The sequence below is a fragment of the Martes martes genome, assembly GCF_963455335.1.
Source record: "Martes martes genome assembly, chromosome: 8".
NCBI classification, from domain to species: Eukaryota; Metazoa; Chordata; class Mammalia; order Carnivora; family Mustelidae; genus Martes; species Martes martes.
The window spans coordinates 50133780-50152486 of record NC_137895.1 but is presented as its reverse complement, the minus strand read 5'-3'; the positions used below and the strand labels follow the sequence as shown (position 1 = coordinate 50152486).

The 18707-nt window shown below is 42.7% G+C and overlaps 1 protein-coding gene across 1 annotated transcript in view; it reads left to right on the top strand.

Moving 5' to 3' along the window:
• Positions 1–17955: 17955 nt before the first annotated feature.
• HELB (DNA helicase B) overlaps positions 17956–18707 on the top strand; it is a 29774-nt gene continuing 29022 nt past the window's right edge. Inside the window, exon 1 of the mRNA XM_080812332.1 lies at positions 17956–18185. Coding sequence (XP_080668458.1) covers positions 17999–18185 — 187 coding nt within the window. The 5' untranslated portion in view covers positions 17956–17998. The remainder of the gene's footprint in view (positions 18186–18707) is intronic.

The following is an 18707-nucleotide window of genomic DNA, read 5'->3' as shown; positions in this document are numbered from 1 at the left end:
GAGGGCAATGGTGGGAGAGAAGATAAACTCAGGCGTTACCTGAGTGATCTCAGTAGTTAGCTGGCACCAGCCAGCTCAGAAAGAAGCTTGTAATCATGTTTCATGCTCTGAGCAATGAGAAACCATGAATGGGGTTCATTCTAGGATGACTCTGATTGCGTTGTGGAGAATGGATCAGAGAAGCATAAGGAGGGAGTCAGCAAGACCTTCTAGGAGGCTGTTCACAAAGACATAGCGGAGGCTTGGACCGGGGTGGTCCAGAGAAGCGGACACTGGAAGCTTATTCTTGGGAGGTAAAATTTACACAACTTCATGAGAAATTGCAGGGGTAGGGAGGGTGGAGAAAGCCAGGATATGAGGTGGCCTCTAGGATGCTAGCCTGGGCGATCAGGTGGAAGAGAGTAACATTCAAGGAAGGCCAGGTGTGATACGCCTGTCATAACACCGCTTCTTGACCCCAGCAGCTGATACCGATCACCCATTTCTCTGCTCATTTGGTGTATCATTTCTCTTTCAGCTGGAATACAAGTAAACTGTAGGAGTCTCTGGAATACATAGACTGTCGGAGCGGTTCAGGATCTCACAGATTAGCGACAATGTCATTTTTTTAATTTATCTACTTATTCGTGAGAGACACAGAGTGAGGGGGTGGGGTGGGTGGGGAGGAGCAGAGGGAGAGGGACAAGCAGACTCCATGCTGAGCACGGAGCCCAGTGCAGGGCTTGATCCCACAACCCTGAGATCATGACCGGAGCTGACACCAAAACACTCAACCGACCGAGCCCCCCACAAACCCCAGCAACAGCCTAGTTTTATATGAGCTTGAAGAATCACAGAATTCATCAGGCTTCTGTGGTCCTCCTATACACATAAAACATATCAGGTCCCTATGCTGTGTAACTCTAGGAAATACAGTGAATGTCCAAGTATCTCTAGTTATTTCTAGGAGGATGTTTACATGGCATCTTGTCGTCTAGAACCACCAATGCTCCACCCCTTCCTTAATCCCCCCTGATTGCCTCTTCCTCGGCTCCCCTTCATGTTCTGGCTCTCTCTGAATCCCTTCACTCTAAGTTGGCTATAAAGCTCCAGACATTTATTCCTAGGACCTATGAACCCAGCACTGTTGTCTGTAACTTGCTTTATGAAAGTAGGATTACTAAGTCAATTACAGAACTTTAGACTCAGATATCAGACTGTCCCTTATTCCTTGGCCCGGCCCGCTGCCATACTTCTAGGAATGCTCTCATTTACAACAGGTGTCTTCACCTGGCTCCTCTCATCCCTATCTTCTAGGACCCCAATCCCTTGTCTCCAGTCCCATTCCTAAATCAAGGATCATCCAAAGAAGTTCTCTAAGGACAACACCCTTTTCCCTTTTTTCTATAGCAGTTTGATCCGTTTTATTTACTTGTGTTTAATTTTTCTCATCCTTATTAGACTTTGGGTCCTGGCTTTGCGTGGCCAAGAGTTTCCCCAAAGCTGTTATCTCTAGTTGAACTCTGCTGCACTTTTCAAATAGTCATGATTTCCTTCCTTCTGCCTGTACTCTATTTTTGTTTTTAAAGATTTTGTTTATTTATTTGACAGAGAGCCAGAGAGGGAACACAAGCAGAGGGAGTGGGAGAGGGAGAAGCAGGCTTCCCGCTGAACGGAACTGGATCCCAAGACCCTGGGATCATGACCTGGGCCAAAGGCAGACCCTTAATGACTGAGCCACCCAGGCGACCCTGTCTGTACTCGATTTTAATGAGAAAGCAGAAGGTCCCCAAATTGAAGTGCATAGCTTTTTAGTGATAGATATTTGAGCAGAACACCTCTTTCTGAGACATCTGACCTTGAATCCAGTGTGCTTTCTGTACAGACCTCTCGTCTTCTAGCCGGGGACTTCCTTGAGGGTGTGGAATTGCTAGCTAGCTCAGCACAGTGCCTGGAAGGAAGGAAGATCATGCTCTGTGAATGTTTGCTGAATGGACATGCTACGTCCCTGTTCCCTCAGAATTCTTTAAACCCCAGCTAGCCAGCCTTTCCGGTGCCAGTGACCAGCTGTGACCATTAGAGGGCAGCAGAGGTACAAAAGCGCTCCGCAGGGGACGGTGGAGTCCCTCAGTAACCTACAGAACCTAACTTCAGGGAATACAAAGTGCAGGGCTGTCAGGGTTAGGTAAAACCAAAACCAAATCCAAAAACAAGAAATAGGAAACTCTGGGAATACTTACATTAGAAAATTTTCATTGCTAAAAAAAAAAAAAGAAGAAGAAGAAGAAAATTTTCATTGCTTATCTGAAAGTCGAATGATCCTGGTGTCCTGTATTTCACCTGACAACTGTAACAAGTGCCATTGCACATGAACCTCACATTCAGGAGGTGACTTTGGTCCCTCTCAGGAACCTGTGGGAAGGAGTTTAATGGGGAAGGTGTATGGTGAGCTTACAGAAACCAACTGTGGGCACTCGTCACACAGGGGATTAACTAACGTGTTAGCTTAGCCCAGGCTGGATTCTGCCCTGCAGTAGAAAACTGTAAGGGGACCTGGAGCAATCAGGATGACACATCCTTCCTCTCTCTCTTCCTGCAGGAGACGAACCAGTGCAAAAGATGGCAATGGCTGAAAGAAGATGAGCGACATCTCTACATGCGGGCACGGATTGAGCAACCATTGTTGAACTCCACACAGTGACAGCTGTACCTCGTGTTCACCCTCCTCCTTGATCGGCCTCTTTCAACTCACATGACAACCAATTCTCTTATTCCAGAATCTGCCATTTTCCACATAGTTTTCCTAGGATGCCTCCTTTCCCCAAGGTTCTTTTTCTTTTGAGAGACCTCCTGAAATTATGCTTCTTAAATGTACCTTTCTCTAATTAAGCAGACATCCATTCTTAAGCCAACTGACAAACATAAACATTGAGTAAGTTGAGACACATTTGTTTTAATACATATTGATGGAGGGCCTACTAGGTAGGAGAAAGACTTCACCATGAAGAAACTTGTAATGTAAATAAAACATGCGAAACCAGAAGGGAACCCTTCTCCCCTGTAAGAAGTGATTGATCCAGGTTGGAGAGAATGACTGGTTCCTTTACAAATCACTGTTCTCGTAGTCCCATGAATTTACTTTTGGAAGTAACTTCAGAGTAAGAAAATTTATGATTATGTTATAATTGATCTATGGAATTAGGGAAGTTATCAGTAGAGGCTTCTTTTTTTTTTTTAAGATTTTATTTATTTACTTGGGGGGGGGGCAGAGCAAGACAGAGAGCAAGAGCAGGGAGCAGAAGGAGAGGGAGAAGCAGACTCCCTGACAAGCAGGGGCTCAATCCCAGGACCCCAAGATCATGACCTGACCTAAAGGCAGACACTTAACTGACTAAGCCACCCAGGTGCCCCAGTAGACTTTTCTTTAAATTCTTCCTTAAGGAGAAGTTGCTTGCTTCCTCTTTTCGTATAGGCAGATCTGTCAAAATCTAGCCTCAGTTATCATTCTGTATATAGAAGCAACTGAAATACACAGACACACAGACACACACACACACACACACACACACACACACACACACTTGCATGGCTTCAGGATGAACAGGCAGTAGTGACAACTGGCTGGAGGAGGAGGCTTCTGAGTATTCTAGAATGTTAGTACTTCAAAGACTAGCGATCCATAACCTGGCCCAACTTCCTTACTAACAGATGTAGTAGCTGAGGCCCAGATTTAAAAAAAAAAAAATTGTGTAAGGTCCAACACCAAGTTGGACATGAGCCCAACACTCCCATCTGTGTCTAAGATTAGGTTCTGAAGGACTAGATATGATGCTCGGTGACCTCTAGCTACTAACCTTTTCCTCCTTGGAATCTTTAGTTTAATCTTTAATCAAAGTCCTTGGCTTATATGACCATTTCTCCCTGGGCAGTCTCCTCCCTCTCCTGGATGTTCATTCTCCACCTCCTCTGCTAGTCCCTTCCTCTAGTCTGAAAGGAATGTTCTTGAGAGTTCACTCTCCCACCACCCTCGGCAGAATTTCATCAACTATCATTGTCTTAGGCACTATAAAAACTCTTCAACTCCCAAATCTTTTTCTCTTGTTCTGACCATTTCTCTAGGATCCATATGTTCAACTGTTACTTGGATGTCTTTTTTCCATATGTTCCACAGATATCTCAAACTGTCCAAAATGGAACCCTTATCTTTTCCACACTGGGTTCTCTTCTTGTGTTCCATGTCTGAGATAGTGATGTCATTATCCATCCAAGTCTCCTTGTCCCTACCCCCTTCCCACATGCAAATTGGTCACCAAGTCCTCTCAAGTTTGTCCCCTTAACACCTCTTTAAGAAGTGCTTGCTCTGCATTCACACACCCCTGCCTTAGTTTAGGTAGGAGTTAGAGAGTCACATGCATACAGGAGGTAAACACGTGAGAGGGGACACTTCTGTCTATGAGGGAATGCAGGCCCAGTATTGTCAGATACTCTAAATTGAGAAGCCTAAAACTTTAATATAAAATATTCCGATTTTTAAATGGGGCAAGTCATTTAACTCCTAAAAGACACAAATATTGGATGGAAAACAAGCACACCCTCCCTGTCTCCCCACTGCCACTACCGTCACCATCACCAGGCTTTATCTGCCCTAGAGCTCTGCGTCTAGCACAGTGACTGAAACACACTAGGTGATCAGCAAATGCTTGATGAATGAAAATGGACTGTGCAGTTGTAGGAAGCAAGCTATTATTGAGTTGTTTGTAGTTGAAACTTAAAAAATAATTGTAATTACTGGATCATTATGTGCACATTTTAGTGAATGAAACAATCCAAAAGTATTTCAAGAAAAAGCCAATTATTTTCCTGCTCCATTCCTGTACCCCACAGGTAACTGATATTAATAGTTCAGTGTTTATCCAGTGACACGTTCCCTGTGGCCTTAAGAAAATTATGTAAAATTTTCTTTTCTTTTTTTTTTTAAAAGTGTAAAAGTACTTTACACATTACTCTGCAATGTGCAGTTCCCAGTTAATTATCCAGAATCGACATCTTTTGGCTTGGTAACTATCCACCTAACTTCATTCTTTTAAATAGCTGCAGAATGCTCTTTAATATGATTCGCCATAGTTAATTCAACCACTTTTCTATTGATTAACACTCAGATTGCTGCTAGCTTCTTTTTGCTCTCAGAACAATGTATAATAAATATCTCTATAAAGTTATACAAGGTGCTTCCATGCTTTCTATTTCCATGGGAGAGATTTGCCAAAATGGCATCACTATATTAAAGGATGTGTTGACATATTTTAAAAGACACTATGCAATTACTTTCAAAAGGTTGTAGCAATTCACATTCCCATCAAGGCTTTTGGCAGAGCGAACAGAGAAGATCCCACTGAGAAAATGATGTATGAGCAAAGACTCAAAAGATGGTGAGGGATCTAGCCACACATATCCCGGGGCAAGACAATTCCAGACAGAGGGAACAGATTGTGCAAGGGCCCTGAGACTGATGTGTTCACGGAACAAGAAGGAGGCTGGTGTAGTGGAAGCAGAATGAACAAAGGGAGAACAGGAGATGATAGAGTCAGTGAGATTGATGGTAGCACAGAGCAGGTAGAAACTTATAGGCTTTGCCTTTATCATGAGTGTGATGTGGCGTCATTGCTAGATTTTGAGCAAAGAAGTAATATACTAAGACCTTTTTTAAAAGGATCACTGTGGATCTTAAATTGAGAAATACTCTGTAGGGAGAGCACAGAAGCAGGAGACAAGTTAGGAGGCCACTGCAATAACCTAGCACAGAAAGGACAGTAGAGATGAGACTAGTGGGAAAGTACTGGAGACAGTGAAATGTGTTGGATTCTGGGCATATTTCAAAGGGAGGGTCAGTGGAATTTGCTGATGGATTGGTGATGGGATATAGGAGACAGAGAGGAGTTGGAGATGAATCCAAAGAGTTTGACTAGAGCAACCAAGAGGATGAAGTTGCCATCCATGGTGATGGGGAAGACTCTAGGTGGAGCAGATTTGAGAGGAAAAGGTCAAATTCATATTTGGTCATGTAAGTGTTAAATGTGTATTAGTGATGTAAACAGAGTTGTGGAGCAGGCAGTTGGAAATACAAGTCTGTAGTTCAAAAGAGAGGAAGAAACAGTAATACAAATTTAAGAATTGCAGCATATTAGATGCTGTTTAAAGACAGAAGACCACAAATGAAGAGACTGTAGAGAGAAGACCAAAGACAGAGAGCTCAGGGAGAATAGGGGAGACCAGGAACAGAGACAACACAGAAGCAGCAGCCACAAGAAGGGGAGACAATCAAGAGACTGTGGTGTCCCAGAAACCGGGGGCCCCAGATGTATCAAGGTAGAAAGAGAGATCAAGTGTGTCCAATACAACTGGCTGGTAACATGAGAGGACAGCTGATAAGGGCCCCTCGACCAGCTTAGTCCCCAGAACCTGTGAATATGTGACCTTCTGTGGCAAAAGGGGCTTGGTAGACGTGATCATGTTAACAGTTTAGACATGGGGAGATTATTGTGGATTGTCCGAGTGGGATCAATGTCATCACAAGCATCCTTAAAAAGGGAGGCAAGAGGTTTGGGGTCAGGCACAGAGAAGGAGGAGATGGGACAGTGGAAGCAGAGGTTAGAGTAACGTGGCAAGGACCACAAGAAGGAAGGCAGTCCCACTAACCTGGTTTGAATTTCTGATCTCCAGAAGTGTGTGATGATAAATTTGTGTTGTTTTCAGGCACAAAGTTTGTGATACTCTGTTATAGCAGCAATAGGAAACAAATATGCCAACCCTTGGATTTACCCATGTGAATATCACATGGTGACCTTGGACCAGCGGAGTTTCAGGGGAATGATGGGGAGTCTCTGACTGAAGTGGGCTAACAAAGTCCAGGAGGATATGCAGGACCTTTGGGCAAAATCAGTTAAAAAAAAAAAAAAAGCCTGCTTCAGGCTGGCCAATTGGAAATAGTGATGCCTCAAGGCAGATCAATTTCAAATGTTGTTCCTCAAAAATGACAAAGTGCTGTGTCAAGCATTTTGCTTGGCGAACAAAGAATGAATGAGATTTCAGCCTCTACCCATGCCTCCTCTACCGAATGCCTTTGTGCAGAGCACAAGTTAGCAACGGAGGAGAGGAGTCAAGGATTCCTTTTAAGTGGTTTTGCTGCAGGAGAGCCACGAAGTGGGTTGGCGGCTGGTGGGGGAAGCGAGGACAAAGAAAGGATTTTTAAGTTGGCATATTTGTGTGATGATGGAAGTAATTCATGAGAAAGAGAGAGAAATGAATGATACAGGAGAGAGGGGAGGATAGCTGGATTGATGATCTTGAGTCAATGAGAGGGGCTAGGATCTAGACCGTAACCTAAATGAGGACCACAAGTGAGGGCTTCATATTTGATAAAATCAGTAAGAAGGAACATGGTACAAAAGAAGATAGTGGAATATTAATACTATGTTTGCACTATGAGGACAATGAACACAAAAGGAGGGAAGGGGGAGGATGTGAGATAAAAAGGAGGGAGTTGTAATGAGTTCAGCGAGGAGGGACAGAGGAAGCTGTTGCTGTAGCTTTTATACTTATAACTTTGGGCTCCTAACGAGGGCCCCAGGCATCAGGGGTTCTCACTATTTGAAGGGACTTCTTTTAGTCTTCTTAGACCCTCTCTGGTACCTGGGTCTGGCTGAGATTGGATTGGCATTCATCTGGATGGGGTACATCAAGACAGAACTGGGACCCCATATGGGCTCAGTCAGTACCAGTTTTTCTTTTGGGGGATGATCTCCCACCTCCTGTTTAATGAATGGACTTGACCAGATCTCTCCAGTTGCTCAATGATTCATGCTTATGCAGTCATCCTGGGGTTCTGTGGCTAGGTCCTCGCTCTGGGAGGGTGACCTGGTGAGCCAAACACACCTGGGGGAAGTAGAGGGTGTTTTGCTTTGTTTTGGTTTTATTTTTGTTTTTAGGATTGTGTGAAAGTGAGATTGGACTGTCAGAATGACACTGGCATGCTGATTTAGGGTGGCTTCAATTGTTTATATAGACAGGCACCCTGCAAAAAGTATTTGCACATGGCTCGATACACCCTAGGAATGGCCCTGAGTGTGGCATAGCAGTAACAAAAAGGCAATGAAAGAGACATTTTAAAGGAGGAGGAAGAGGGGTACCTGGGTGGCTCAGTGGGTTAAGCCTCTGCCTTTGGCTCGGGTCATGATTTTGGGCTCCTGGGATCAAGCCCTGCATTGGGCTTCCTGGTCAGCAGGTCTGCTTCTCTCTCTCTCCTTCCCTCTGCCCTCCCCATTGCTCATTCTCTATCAAATAAATAAATAAAATCTCTAAAAAAAAAACAAAGGAAGAGGAAGAATAGACACAACTTCGAGATTGATTAGATGTTTTGATATCTGAGTGTCATCTTTTTAGGTAAATCCACCCCCCTGACTACAGACATAGCTCAAACCCTGTATTTACCCCCATCATTTGGCAATAATATGATTTAACACAGAGATAATAGGTGAGGCTTTTTTAAGAGCAGTGTGGGAGCTGTAAGGAAGTAGTTTTTCTCAAAATATGAAGTAGTGGTCAAATATTATGGGGAAGGTATCAGCCAACAATAATCTTTCCCAAACAGAGCTAGCCAGGAAAGAGGGAAAGAACATTCATTTCTCCCACGTGGACCATTGATCTTAAACCACTGAGTGTGGAGTTCTTACAGGTTGATCCAGCAGCTATGTGAAATTAACAAGCCTCCGCGCAATTTGAGTTATTTATCACGTATGGATGACATCACCGTGTGGCCATCTTTTTAGGATTGTTTTAAATCTACAGTAGGATCACAAAGAAATGTGTGTATGTCTTACAAATCTCAAACACCTAAGAGAAGGCAGCACATCAAGGAGTTTTATTTTGCAGCAATGTGCGTCCGCCCCAACCCTGTGTCCTCACTGTGTGTGTAGATGCTGAGAACATAGCGCTGGGTCTGAATGCGTAGCTTTGGAGAACTCAGGCATGGGAGCCAGATTCCCTGGGTTCAAATCCTGGCTGGGCCACTCCCAGGTATTCAACCTCCTCACAGCCGGTTCCTTGTAAGGAAGATGGCTGTTTTATTGGTACTTACTTCACAGGGCTGTTGGGAAGAGCCAATGAGTTCACAAATTAGGTATTATTGTTGTTCATAAATAAAAGAAGATAAAAATACATTAATGTTCTATTTTTCTCAGTGTAAAAACCTTTTCTGCACCCTCTCCAGATTGTTTTCTTCTATTAAAAATGGAATTTCACAGATTTTATATCCCTGAATGAAATAAGCCACTGGATAAAAGAAGCTGTTGTTAGAGCTTTATAGCCTTTTTTTTTTTGCGGGGGCGGGGGGGCGGAGAATTTTCAGACTCTTTTTTCTACTGCCCTGCATATGATGGCTTTATCCTTAGTGTACTTCTCTCCCTGCTACTCATTCCTTCCCTTTTTGATCCTTATCATTCCAACCTAGTTCTTTGTACCTTATTTTTCTCTAATGCTTGGTAAGCTGGGTGATTTTTTTTTTTTTTCTCCCTGTCTTTGGCCAGAAGTATGAGTCATATGTAGAATCTTCTCACAAATGCAGGGGATTTTCCAGCCATTTAAAAGGAGCCCAGGAAAACACACCTGCTAATCTGAAGGCAGTTTGACTTCTGCAACTAGGCTGACCCTTTGGAAAGCGCAAAGAGATTTCCGTTCCACAGAGTCAGTCTTCTTCATCATCTGCTAATTATGGATTGCACAAGTGCTACATTTTTCACTTGTTCCTCGGTGTGCCTTTCTTCTGTTCAATAATTCATCCCAGAGCCTGTATAACACACTATCTCATCAATGTCAGTTTGATAATATCTCTGCCTCTATTTCCATCAATCACCATTATCTGAAATAACAAACCTCCAGTCATCCTCTGTCCCCTTGATCTCTTTTATTCTGGCCTCTCATACTCATCACTACTTGATATTTATATTTACTTGCTTTTTGACTGTCTCCTTCCACTAGAATATGCAGGGAGTTTTTTTGTTCACTGTTCTTCTCTACTGCCCACAACAGTTACTGTCCTCGAATAAGTACTGACTGAATAAATGAATCGTAACCGCTTGCTCTTCTCACTAATACTTTCCAAAGTTCTACTGCTTTTTTCCCCCCACTTATACAGAATGAGATCAATAATTTTCATAAAATGCCCAACAAAGACCAAGATGGCCAACGAGGGATTGATCGGGGGAATCATACCTCTGTGGTAGCGGAGGTGACCTGCTTTCACTTTGGTGCTTATCTCAATGGAGGCATATTTCTCAGGAAAGGAGGGTCCAAAAATATATTTAAGAAAGCAGTAATTTTTGTAATCAACATATTGTCCTATAATTTGAAAACTTATATACTGAAATAGAAACATAAGAGCATGGATTTAGCCCTACAGATATTTTAGCTTGAGTAAAGACTTACATAGCAATGTAGACTAAGTGGAACTGTAACTGAGGTAACTGGGGCCATTGCTTTGTAACATTTAGAGAGAAGGGCTTAACACCAATGGCAATTAATTATATCAATATTTCCACTGAGGCACCCATGTGGCAAAGAAGAGGGCATGAAGTCTTCATGGGATCTTGCGGTATTATCAACCTGTCTCCTCAGAGGGAAAATCACTTTTATCTTTTACCTTAAAAATTTGTCACTTTTTCATTCTGTATATCATTTTTTAAAAGATTTACTTACTTGAGAGAGAGGAAAGAGAGAGAGAGTGCTTGAGAGCCAGGGAGGGGGCAGGAGAGGGAGAAACTCAAGCACTACCCACACCCCACCCCCCGCCCAGCCCCGCTGAGTGCAGAGCCAGATGCAAGAAATTAAGTGTTGGCAACTTAATTAACCTACTGAGCCACCAGGCACCCCTCTGTATATCATTTAAAAAATATGTATGTAGGGTGCCTGGGTGGCTCAGTGGGTTAAGCGACTGCCTTCAGCTCAGATCATGATTTTGGAGTCCCAGGATTGAGTTCCCACATCAGGGTCCCTGCTCAGCAGGGAGTCTGCTTCTCCTTCTGACCCTCCCTGCTCTCATGCTATCGCCCTCTCTCTCTCATTCTCTCAAATAACTACAAAAAATCTTTAAAAAAATTTAAAATATATAAAGACATATCTTACATATTAAACAATATAACATGAGCCAACTAGACACTCCCCAAAGCCTTTTAGCTTCAGTCTTTTTGTCCCTTTTTGATGTATTACTACTTAACTACTGAGAGTCTGAATTCCTGGTTGGAGAATTATGGAACTAGCTATCAGCTCTTTGTGGGTAGGGCTTTATACGTCCTTAAATCCATTTCCCTACTGCACGATGCTGTCTCAGTGTGTCAGCATTTAAAATTCCACTGAATCACATCCCCAGGGCAGTTTTGCAGCCCCTTGGCCCGTGAGCTCCCGATCTACATACCTTAATTAATTTACAGGAACATTTTGGCAAGGGCTATAATTGTTTCCATATGTCTCTCACTGTGCCCACCAGCACGACCACCTAGTGTAGATCAGTCTTAAGTCAGGAAGGATAGGCTAGGTTCTGTTGACCAGAGAAACAGCTCCGTAATCTTAGTGGATTAACACAACCAAGAATTATTCTTACTCATAGTTGACTGTAAGCCTACAGAACTCTCCTGGGCAGTTGTCCATTATACAAGGGCTCACTGTCGCACCTCACATTCCCACAATCATCAAGGTAAGAAATAACCAAGGATAGAGAGCTGAGCACCCCCAATTAAATGCTTCCCCCTTGAAGTGATATGCTGCTCTTAATTCATTGGCCAAAATAGGTCAGATGGCCATGATTCACCTCAGACTGGTAGGAAAGTACAGTCCTACTGTGTGCCTAGAAGGAGAGGGGAACTAGATATCAGGTGACAATAGAACTTTGTACCATACACATGCCTATGTATTGACTGAATGAAATTGAATGCATTTTTATTATAATTTCTGCTCTGTATATAATTACCAATCTTTTCCGTCATCCTGTTATTTAAGTTCTTTCTTGTTTTGATTCTACTATTCCGCTTCAGACATTACTTTAATAAACAAAAGGGGCAAATTGCTAATTCAAAAACACTCCTCGGGATAAATGAGTCGGAATCACTTTCACATAACTGCGAAACCATCGTGATTATGACTTCACATTAATTGCATGCTTTCCTTCATCACATTAATTAAACAGGTCACTAGATCTTATTTCCTCCCTGCTCTCCTGATAAAATGTTTAGGTTTTACTAATGGTAACCTTACAGTTACCTGCCTTGATACCATCTAGGCATTCTAAAACAAAGACATTTCCAAAATAACCAGAGGACACGTTACATATAACATAGGGAAAAAACTTCCACATGAGGAACAGTATGAATGAGATACCAAAAATTCTTTGCTTCATGATTTAGATTGATTTACTTAACAGGCATTTCTTAGGGTAGATTTCAAGGGGGCATTGAAATGAGAGCGTGATTAGTATGAGATGAATAGCCTTGGTTTCAGGAGAAAATGCGTAAGCCTTCTAAAACCTTCTGTGGCTTCTTGCTACTCTTACTGTGACCTCTCAAAGCACTGCGTGGTCCGGCTCCAGCACTGTACTAGAGCCTCAGCTTGTACCTATCCTGCATGCTCTTGACTTCAGCCATGGGCCTCATGTGAATCCTGGAGTCCCTCTTGTTCTTTCCCACCTTTCTCCCCCATGACACTGACTTTCTGGAAAACCCAGGTCAGCTGTCTTAGAGAATGTCACATATGCCAGATCAAGTTGCCCACATTATGGCCTGTTTTTGTACAGCACAGAGCTAAGACTAGTTTCCATATTTTTAAAGGTTGTGAAAAAGAGAAAGAGGAGAAAGAAGGAAAGGGAGGAGGAGGAGGTGGTGGGAGAATTATGTGATAAAGACCATATGGCCTGCAAAACCTAAAATATTTACTATCTGGCCCTTTACAAAACAGTTTTCTGACTTCTGTCTTTAATCTTTCTGTTTCCTTGTGGTATTAGGAAGTACCATGGTTTCTTCGATTTTAGGCAAGTTGGAAATTAGATCTGGAAATGTGCTGTCCAGTATGGTAGTCAGGCGGGTAGGTGTAGCTACTGGGCACTTGAAATGTGGCTAGTTCAAGTTAATATGTGCTATAAGGGTAAAATACACACCAGATTTCAAAGACTTAACATGAAAACAAGAGTGTAAAGTATGTATTTTTTACAATATTTTATTTATTTATTTGACAGAGAGAGAGATCACAAGTAGGCAGAGAGGCAGGCGGAGAGGGAGGGGAGGCAGGCTCCCTGCAAGCAGAGAGCCTGATAGAGGGCATGATCCCAGGACCCTGAGATCATGACCTGAGCCAAAGGCAGGGGCTTAACCCACTGAGCCACCCAGGCGCCCCACAAGTATAAAATATATCATTAGTGATTTTTATGTTGATTACCACCATGTGGAAGTAATAGTATTTTGGATATATTAGATTAAATGAAATGCATCATTAAAATTAACGGTACCTGTTTCTTTTTAAAATGTGGCTACTAGAATTTTTTAAATTATATATGTAGTTCACATTGTATTTTTATGGACAATGCTGGTGTAAAGCCTTAATTTAAATCAGATAAAATGTTTCTGGCAAGAATACTTCTTAGATGATTTTACATACATCATATCATGAGACATACAACATCAGTTCCTCTCATTAATGACACTAAATTTGACAACCTGATTCAGGGGTGACTGACAAATATCTTCATTGTAAAAGTAAATTTTTCCCTTTGCCTTTTGTAATCTTGTATAGCCATGAGACTGTTGAGCCGTGGTTCCCCACTGACTTTTCACTTAATGGTTTTAGTAGCCTTTGGTGGTCCTCGCTTGAATCAATTATGATGTTGGGGATTGCAAAATGGTGTTTTATACTTTTTGAATTTCTTTTTAAATGTCTTACCTGGCATTCTTTTCTTCCTTTCCTTTTTTTCCTTCCATTTCTTTCTTTCTTAAAAAAGTTTTATTTTTGTTTTTAGTGAATATCACAATGGACACATCATTCTAAAAAAAAAAAAAGATTTATTTATTTCAGAAGGAGACAGAATGTTGGGGAGGCAGGGGCAGAGGGAGAGGGGAAGCAGACTCCCCGCTGAGCATGGGGAGCCCGTGTTGTGCTAGATCTCTGGACCTGGAGATCATGACCTGAGCCGAAACCAAGAGTCAGGTGCTTAACCTATTAATCAACTGAGTCACCCAGGTGCCCCCACATCACTTTTTATGTACTCAGTGTGTTACAATCAAGTGCAGTAATTATTCTTTTTGATCAAATTTCCCTAAATTTGGCCAGTGGAAGTCCCTTCAAGCTGACTCCTGAATCTTTTCATCATAACCGCATTAGTTTTTGAGGGCTTCCTTGGCATCTGATTCAAGAAGTCCCAGGTATGCCTTGTATTTTCCTTGTTTTGGAGGTAGAAACAGCTATTCCTTAAGAAGCCTCTGCTTCCTAGAATGGGAGATGCTACTCCAAAGCCAAGATTAGGGAGGTAGATGTGATCAGAGTTACTGGAGTGACATTACTTTTAGGCCCTCTCAGTAGACAGAACTAGAAAATATATTTTAAGAAATCACAAGATCATACTGATGCTTCTAATTTAACTTTAATATTATAGGAGTTTTTCCTATTTTGTTTGTATTTCTTTTCATGTACATTAAAAACCTTCATTTGATGAAACAAAAAGACATTTACTTATTTGCTTTCTCCTTTGATATGTAATTTCAAAATTATAATAACATTATTAAAACTAACATTAACCATAGTGTGCGGTGAAGTTCAAGATTACTTTGTGGATCTTTTGTCCTCAGCATTATACCCTACTAAAGGTATATAGTCAGAGTAACTTAAAATATTTATTTGAAGTGTTCAAAAGTTACTTGAAGTAATTATTTTCCCTGAAAGGTTATGTTATACATTTGAGAGACATTTTGATTTGTTTCTGTTTGTGTTCCGTTTTAGGTTTGCTTTTGGTTTATTTATTTTTGAACATATGAAACATTCACATGGCTCAGAAGTTCAAACCATTACAAAAAGTTAAACTCAGGGTGCCTGGGTGGTTCAGTGCGTAAAGCCTCTGCCTTCGGCTCAGGTCATGATCTCAGGGTCCTGGGATCAAGTCCTGCATTGGGCTCTCTGCTCAGCAGGGAGCCTGCTTCCCCCTCTCTCTCTGCCTGCCTCTCTGCCTACTTGTGACCTCTCTCTCTCTGTCAAATAAATAAATAAAATCTTTTAAAAAAATAAGTTAAACTCAGAGATCTTTTCCCCATCTTTGTCTCCTCTATCTTGTTTCCATTGTACCTGAGGTAACTACTTTCATTAATTTCTGTGTTCATCTCTCCTGTGTTGCTTTTCCTTCCCTCCTTCCTCCCTTCCTCCCTTCTTTGCTTCCTTCCATCCTTCCTTTTCCCCAAAACAAGCATAACCACATACACATAAATTAAACTACATGCACTGTTTTTGCTTTTTCTTATTTAATATATCTTGGAAACCACTCCCTATCAGTTAATAGAGATCTCCCTCTTTCTTTCTTTTTTAAAATTACTGAAGACTATTCCCTTGTGGGGATATGCCGTAGTCTATTCAATAAATCTCTTAAACACGTTTCTGCTATTTCCAGCCATTTGCCACTCCAAAACTCACTACACAGTGAATAACCTCATGTCTGTGTTGCTTTGTGTTCGTGGAAATATACCTTCAGGGGAGAGCCAGGAATCTTATTTTTAGAAACATCCCAAATGATTATAATGCACAGCCAGATTTGAGTACTGTTGCTTACTGTGTAAAAAAGGTAAAAATGGTATTCAGGAACATAGAATTGCTAACATTTTTCATTTAAAAAAAAAAGATTTTATTTATTTATTTACAGACAGAGATCACAAGTAGGCAGAGAGGCAGGCAGAAAGAGAGAGAGAGGAGGAAGCAGGCTCCCCGCTGAGCAGAGAGCCTGATATGGGGCTCGATCCCAGGACCCTGAGATCATGACCTGAGCCGAAGGCAGAGGCTTTAACCCACTAAGCCACCCAGGCGCCCCCATTTTTCATTTTTTTAAGTGAAGAAACAACAGGTAAAGAAGCAAAGTTCTCACCATCCTGAATCCTCACCTACACTACTTAGAAGAATGCAGTTGAGTTATATAAACAGCAGCTTAATTTCTGGAGTCTTGTGCCCAAATCACTATGTTGGTATCAAGAACATCCTATGTAGACTACGTACGCTTACGTGTATAAATGATCTGGTTTTGGGGAGAAGATACCTTTTAGTTTAGATACACTGAGTCTGAAGTAGCCATGGGCCCTCCATGAGTGGCATCGAATAGGTGGTTGTGGGCACCTGTTTGTAGATCAAGTTAGGAGTTATGAGCATGTAGATGACAGAGTAGGTCAAAGATGATTGAGGGAAAGATTACAGAGTGAGAAGGTGCTCAGGATGGAACCCGGGGGGGAAGAGTAGTATTGAAGACAACAGTAGAGGAGTGCAAAGGAACTATCCATGGCTAGAGAGGTAGGAAAACCTGAGAACACAAGTCATGAACAATGTATTACAAGAAGAAAATAGTTACTAGTGTCAAAGGTTGTTGAGAGGTGAGGTAGACACAGGCAAGAAGGTATTCACTGGATTTAGCAACAAGGAGACAAGTAGTGTGACAGAGCGGATTCAGTGTTGCGGAAACAGTAGCCATTAGGAGTGTTAAGGAAGGAATTCAAGCTCACATACTGGAGCCTTGGAAACAATGGTGTTTTGTAAGCAGCAACACAGTTTTTCTAAAAGCAACAAAGGGACATACTTGTACCCAAAGGGAAAAATCAATTTTAGTATTTTCTCCCACAATTTTTCTTAAACCTTTCGTGCTGGCTGTTGTTCATGTATATTACAATCATAAAATGCTTTAGGATTTAGCAGTGTCTGCTTACTTATTTTGGGTTTATTACTAATAGAGTAATTCCATAATAAACAATACAAAAATAGTGAGAATAATATACGTTATGGTGTTCCTCAAAGAGTAACAAGACTTTCAAACAGTATCCCCAGCAGGTGTGGAAACCATGGCTCCAGAACAACGTTTTTAAGCCACTGCGCTTCTCTTCTACTTCCCTTCCCCAGTGCCCCTCTATACTCTTGGCTATAATCAGGGTTTTTTTTGTTTGTTTGTTTTTTTGCCCCACTCTGAGCAGGTGTAGTCCAGCTTAAAGAAGCTTGGGAGACCAGTTTGTACTCAGAGAAGAAAAGACGAAAAAGACTTTGAATGTCAGGTAATCCAGCTGTTCCCAGACCTGGCTGAGCATCAAAATAGACAATCCTGGGACGTAAATTAAAAAGACAGAATCCTGGGTCCCTGCCCTAGATCTCGATACGGTGTGTATAGAATGGAGCCTAGAGAATTGTACCTCGATTAAGAGCCTTTGCTGACATAAATTCAAGTCCTTAAGGAAACGGAGAACAGGAGCAGTCCTGAGTGAACGGGTCTCCCGTCTGGAGATTCGCGGCTCTGTGCTTTGGGTGGTGGCCGTTTGCCCTGAAGCGCATCTGGGTTTTCGTTTCAGGGTGTTGGGGAGGGCTTTGCTTTTCCGGGCTCTCTAGGCTCTCTAGACGTGGCCTTCCCTCTCATTTCTCTCTCCGGAAGTGCTCGAAGTTCTGCGGGTGCCACACCTGAAGCTGCTCAGCGGGCGGTGTAGTCCAAGCACCGCTCGGACGCTCACTTCTGGATGCCGGATGCGCACGCTCTTCTCCAAACCCCCAATCGCCCCGCCTTCATCCCGCCCCTCCAGGGTCTTATCCCCGCCTTCCGTGGGAGTTTAGGGCGGAGCTTCGCCACAGCCCCGCCCCTCCGCCTGCGCTCGCCGCCGTGGGGGCGTTCCCGGAAGTTCTTAATTCGCGGAGCTGATTGGTGGATCGTGGCCGTGTATCCTGCCCGGGTTTTCCGGAATTTGGGGAGAACTGCAGGGGGAACAATATGGCTTTTTCCAGTCAGCACTTGCGGGAACTGCAGGGACCTCTGCTCCCACCCAAGGACTTGTTGGCGGAGGACGATGACTGTCTGAAAGAGGACGTGGAGGAAGATGAAGACCTGGAGTTTGTGGATGCCGAGGAGCTCTGCAGTGGGGGCGTCAAGGCTGGTACCCTCCCCGGGCGCCTCCACGGTGAGGAAGCCCCCTACCCCGAGGGAATGGGATTGGAGGGTGAAATGTTTCCCGTTCTGGCCTTGTCCTAAGTAAGACGCCCCATTGCTGCTAATAGACGTTTTGGGGGGCATGGCCTAGCTGTTTCATCCTACTTAGGATAGCTAAATAACTAAATAACAATAGCCGTGACTTGAGAATACCACGTGTTAAGCTTGTGCTCAATGTGTTTTATCTCGTTCGATGTTCACAACTCTTTGAGATAGTTTTATTTATTTATTTGACAGAGAGAGAGATCACTAGTAGGCAGAGAGGCAGGCAGAGAGAGAGGAGGAAGCAGGCTCCCCGCTGAGCAGAGAGCCCTATGTGGGGCTCGATTCCAGGACCCTGGGATCATGACCTGAGCCAAAGGCAGAGGCTTAACCCACTGAACCACCCAGGAGCCCCGAGATAGTTTTATTTTTATAGTCGAGGAAACAGTTGGATGTCGAGCCTGTATTCATACCCAGAATTAGAGTTTTAAACTATTTTCCTATCCTACCT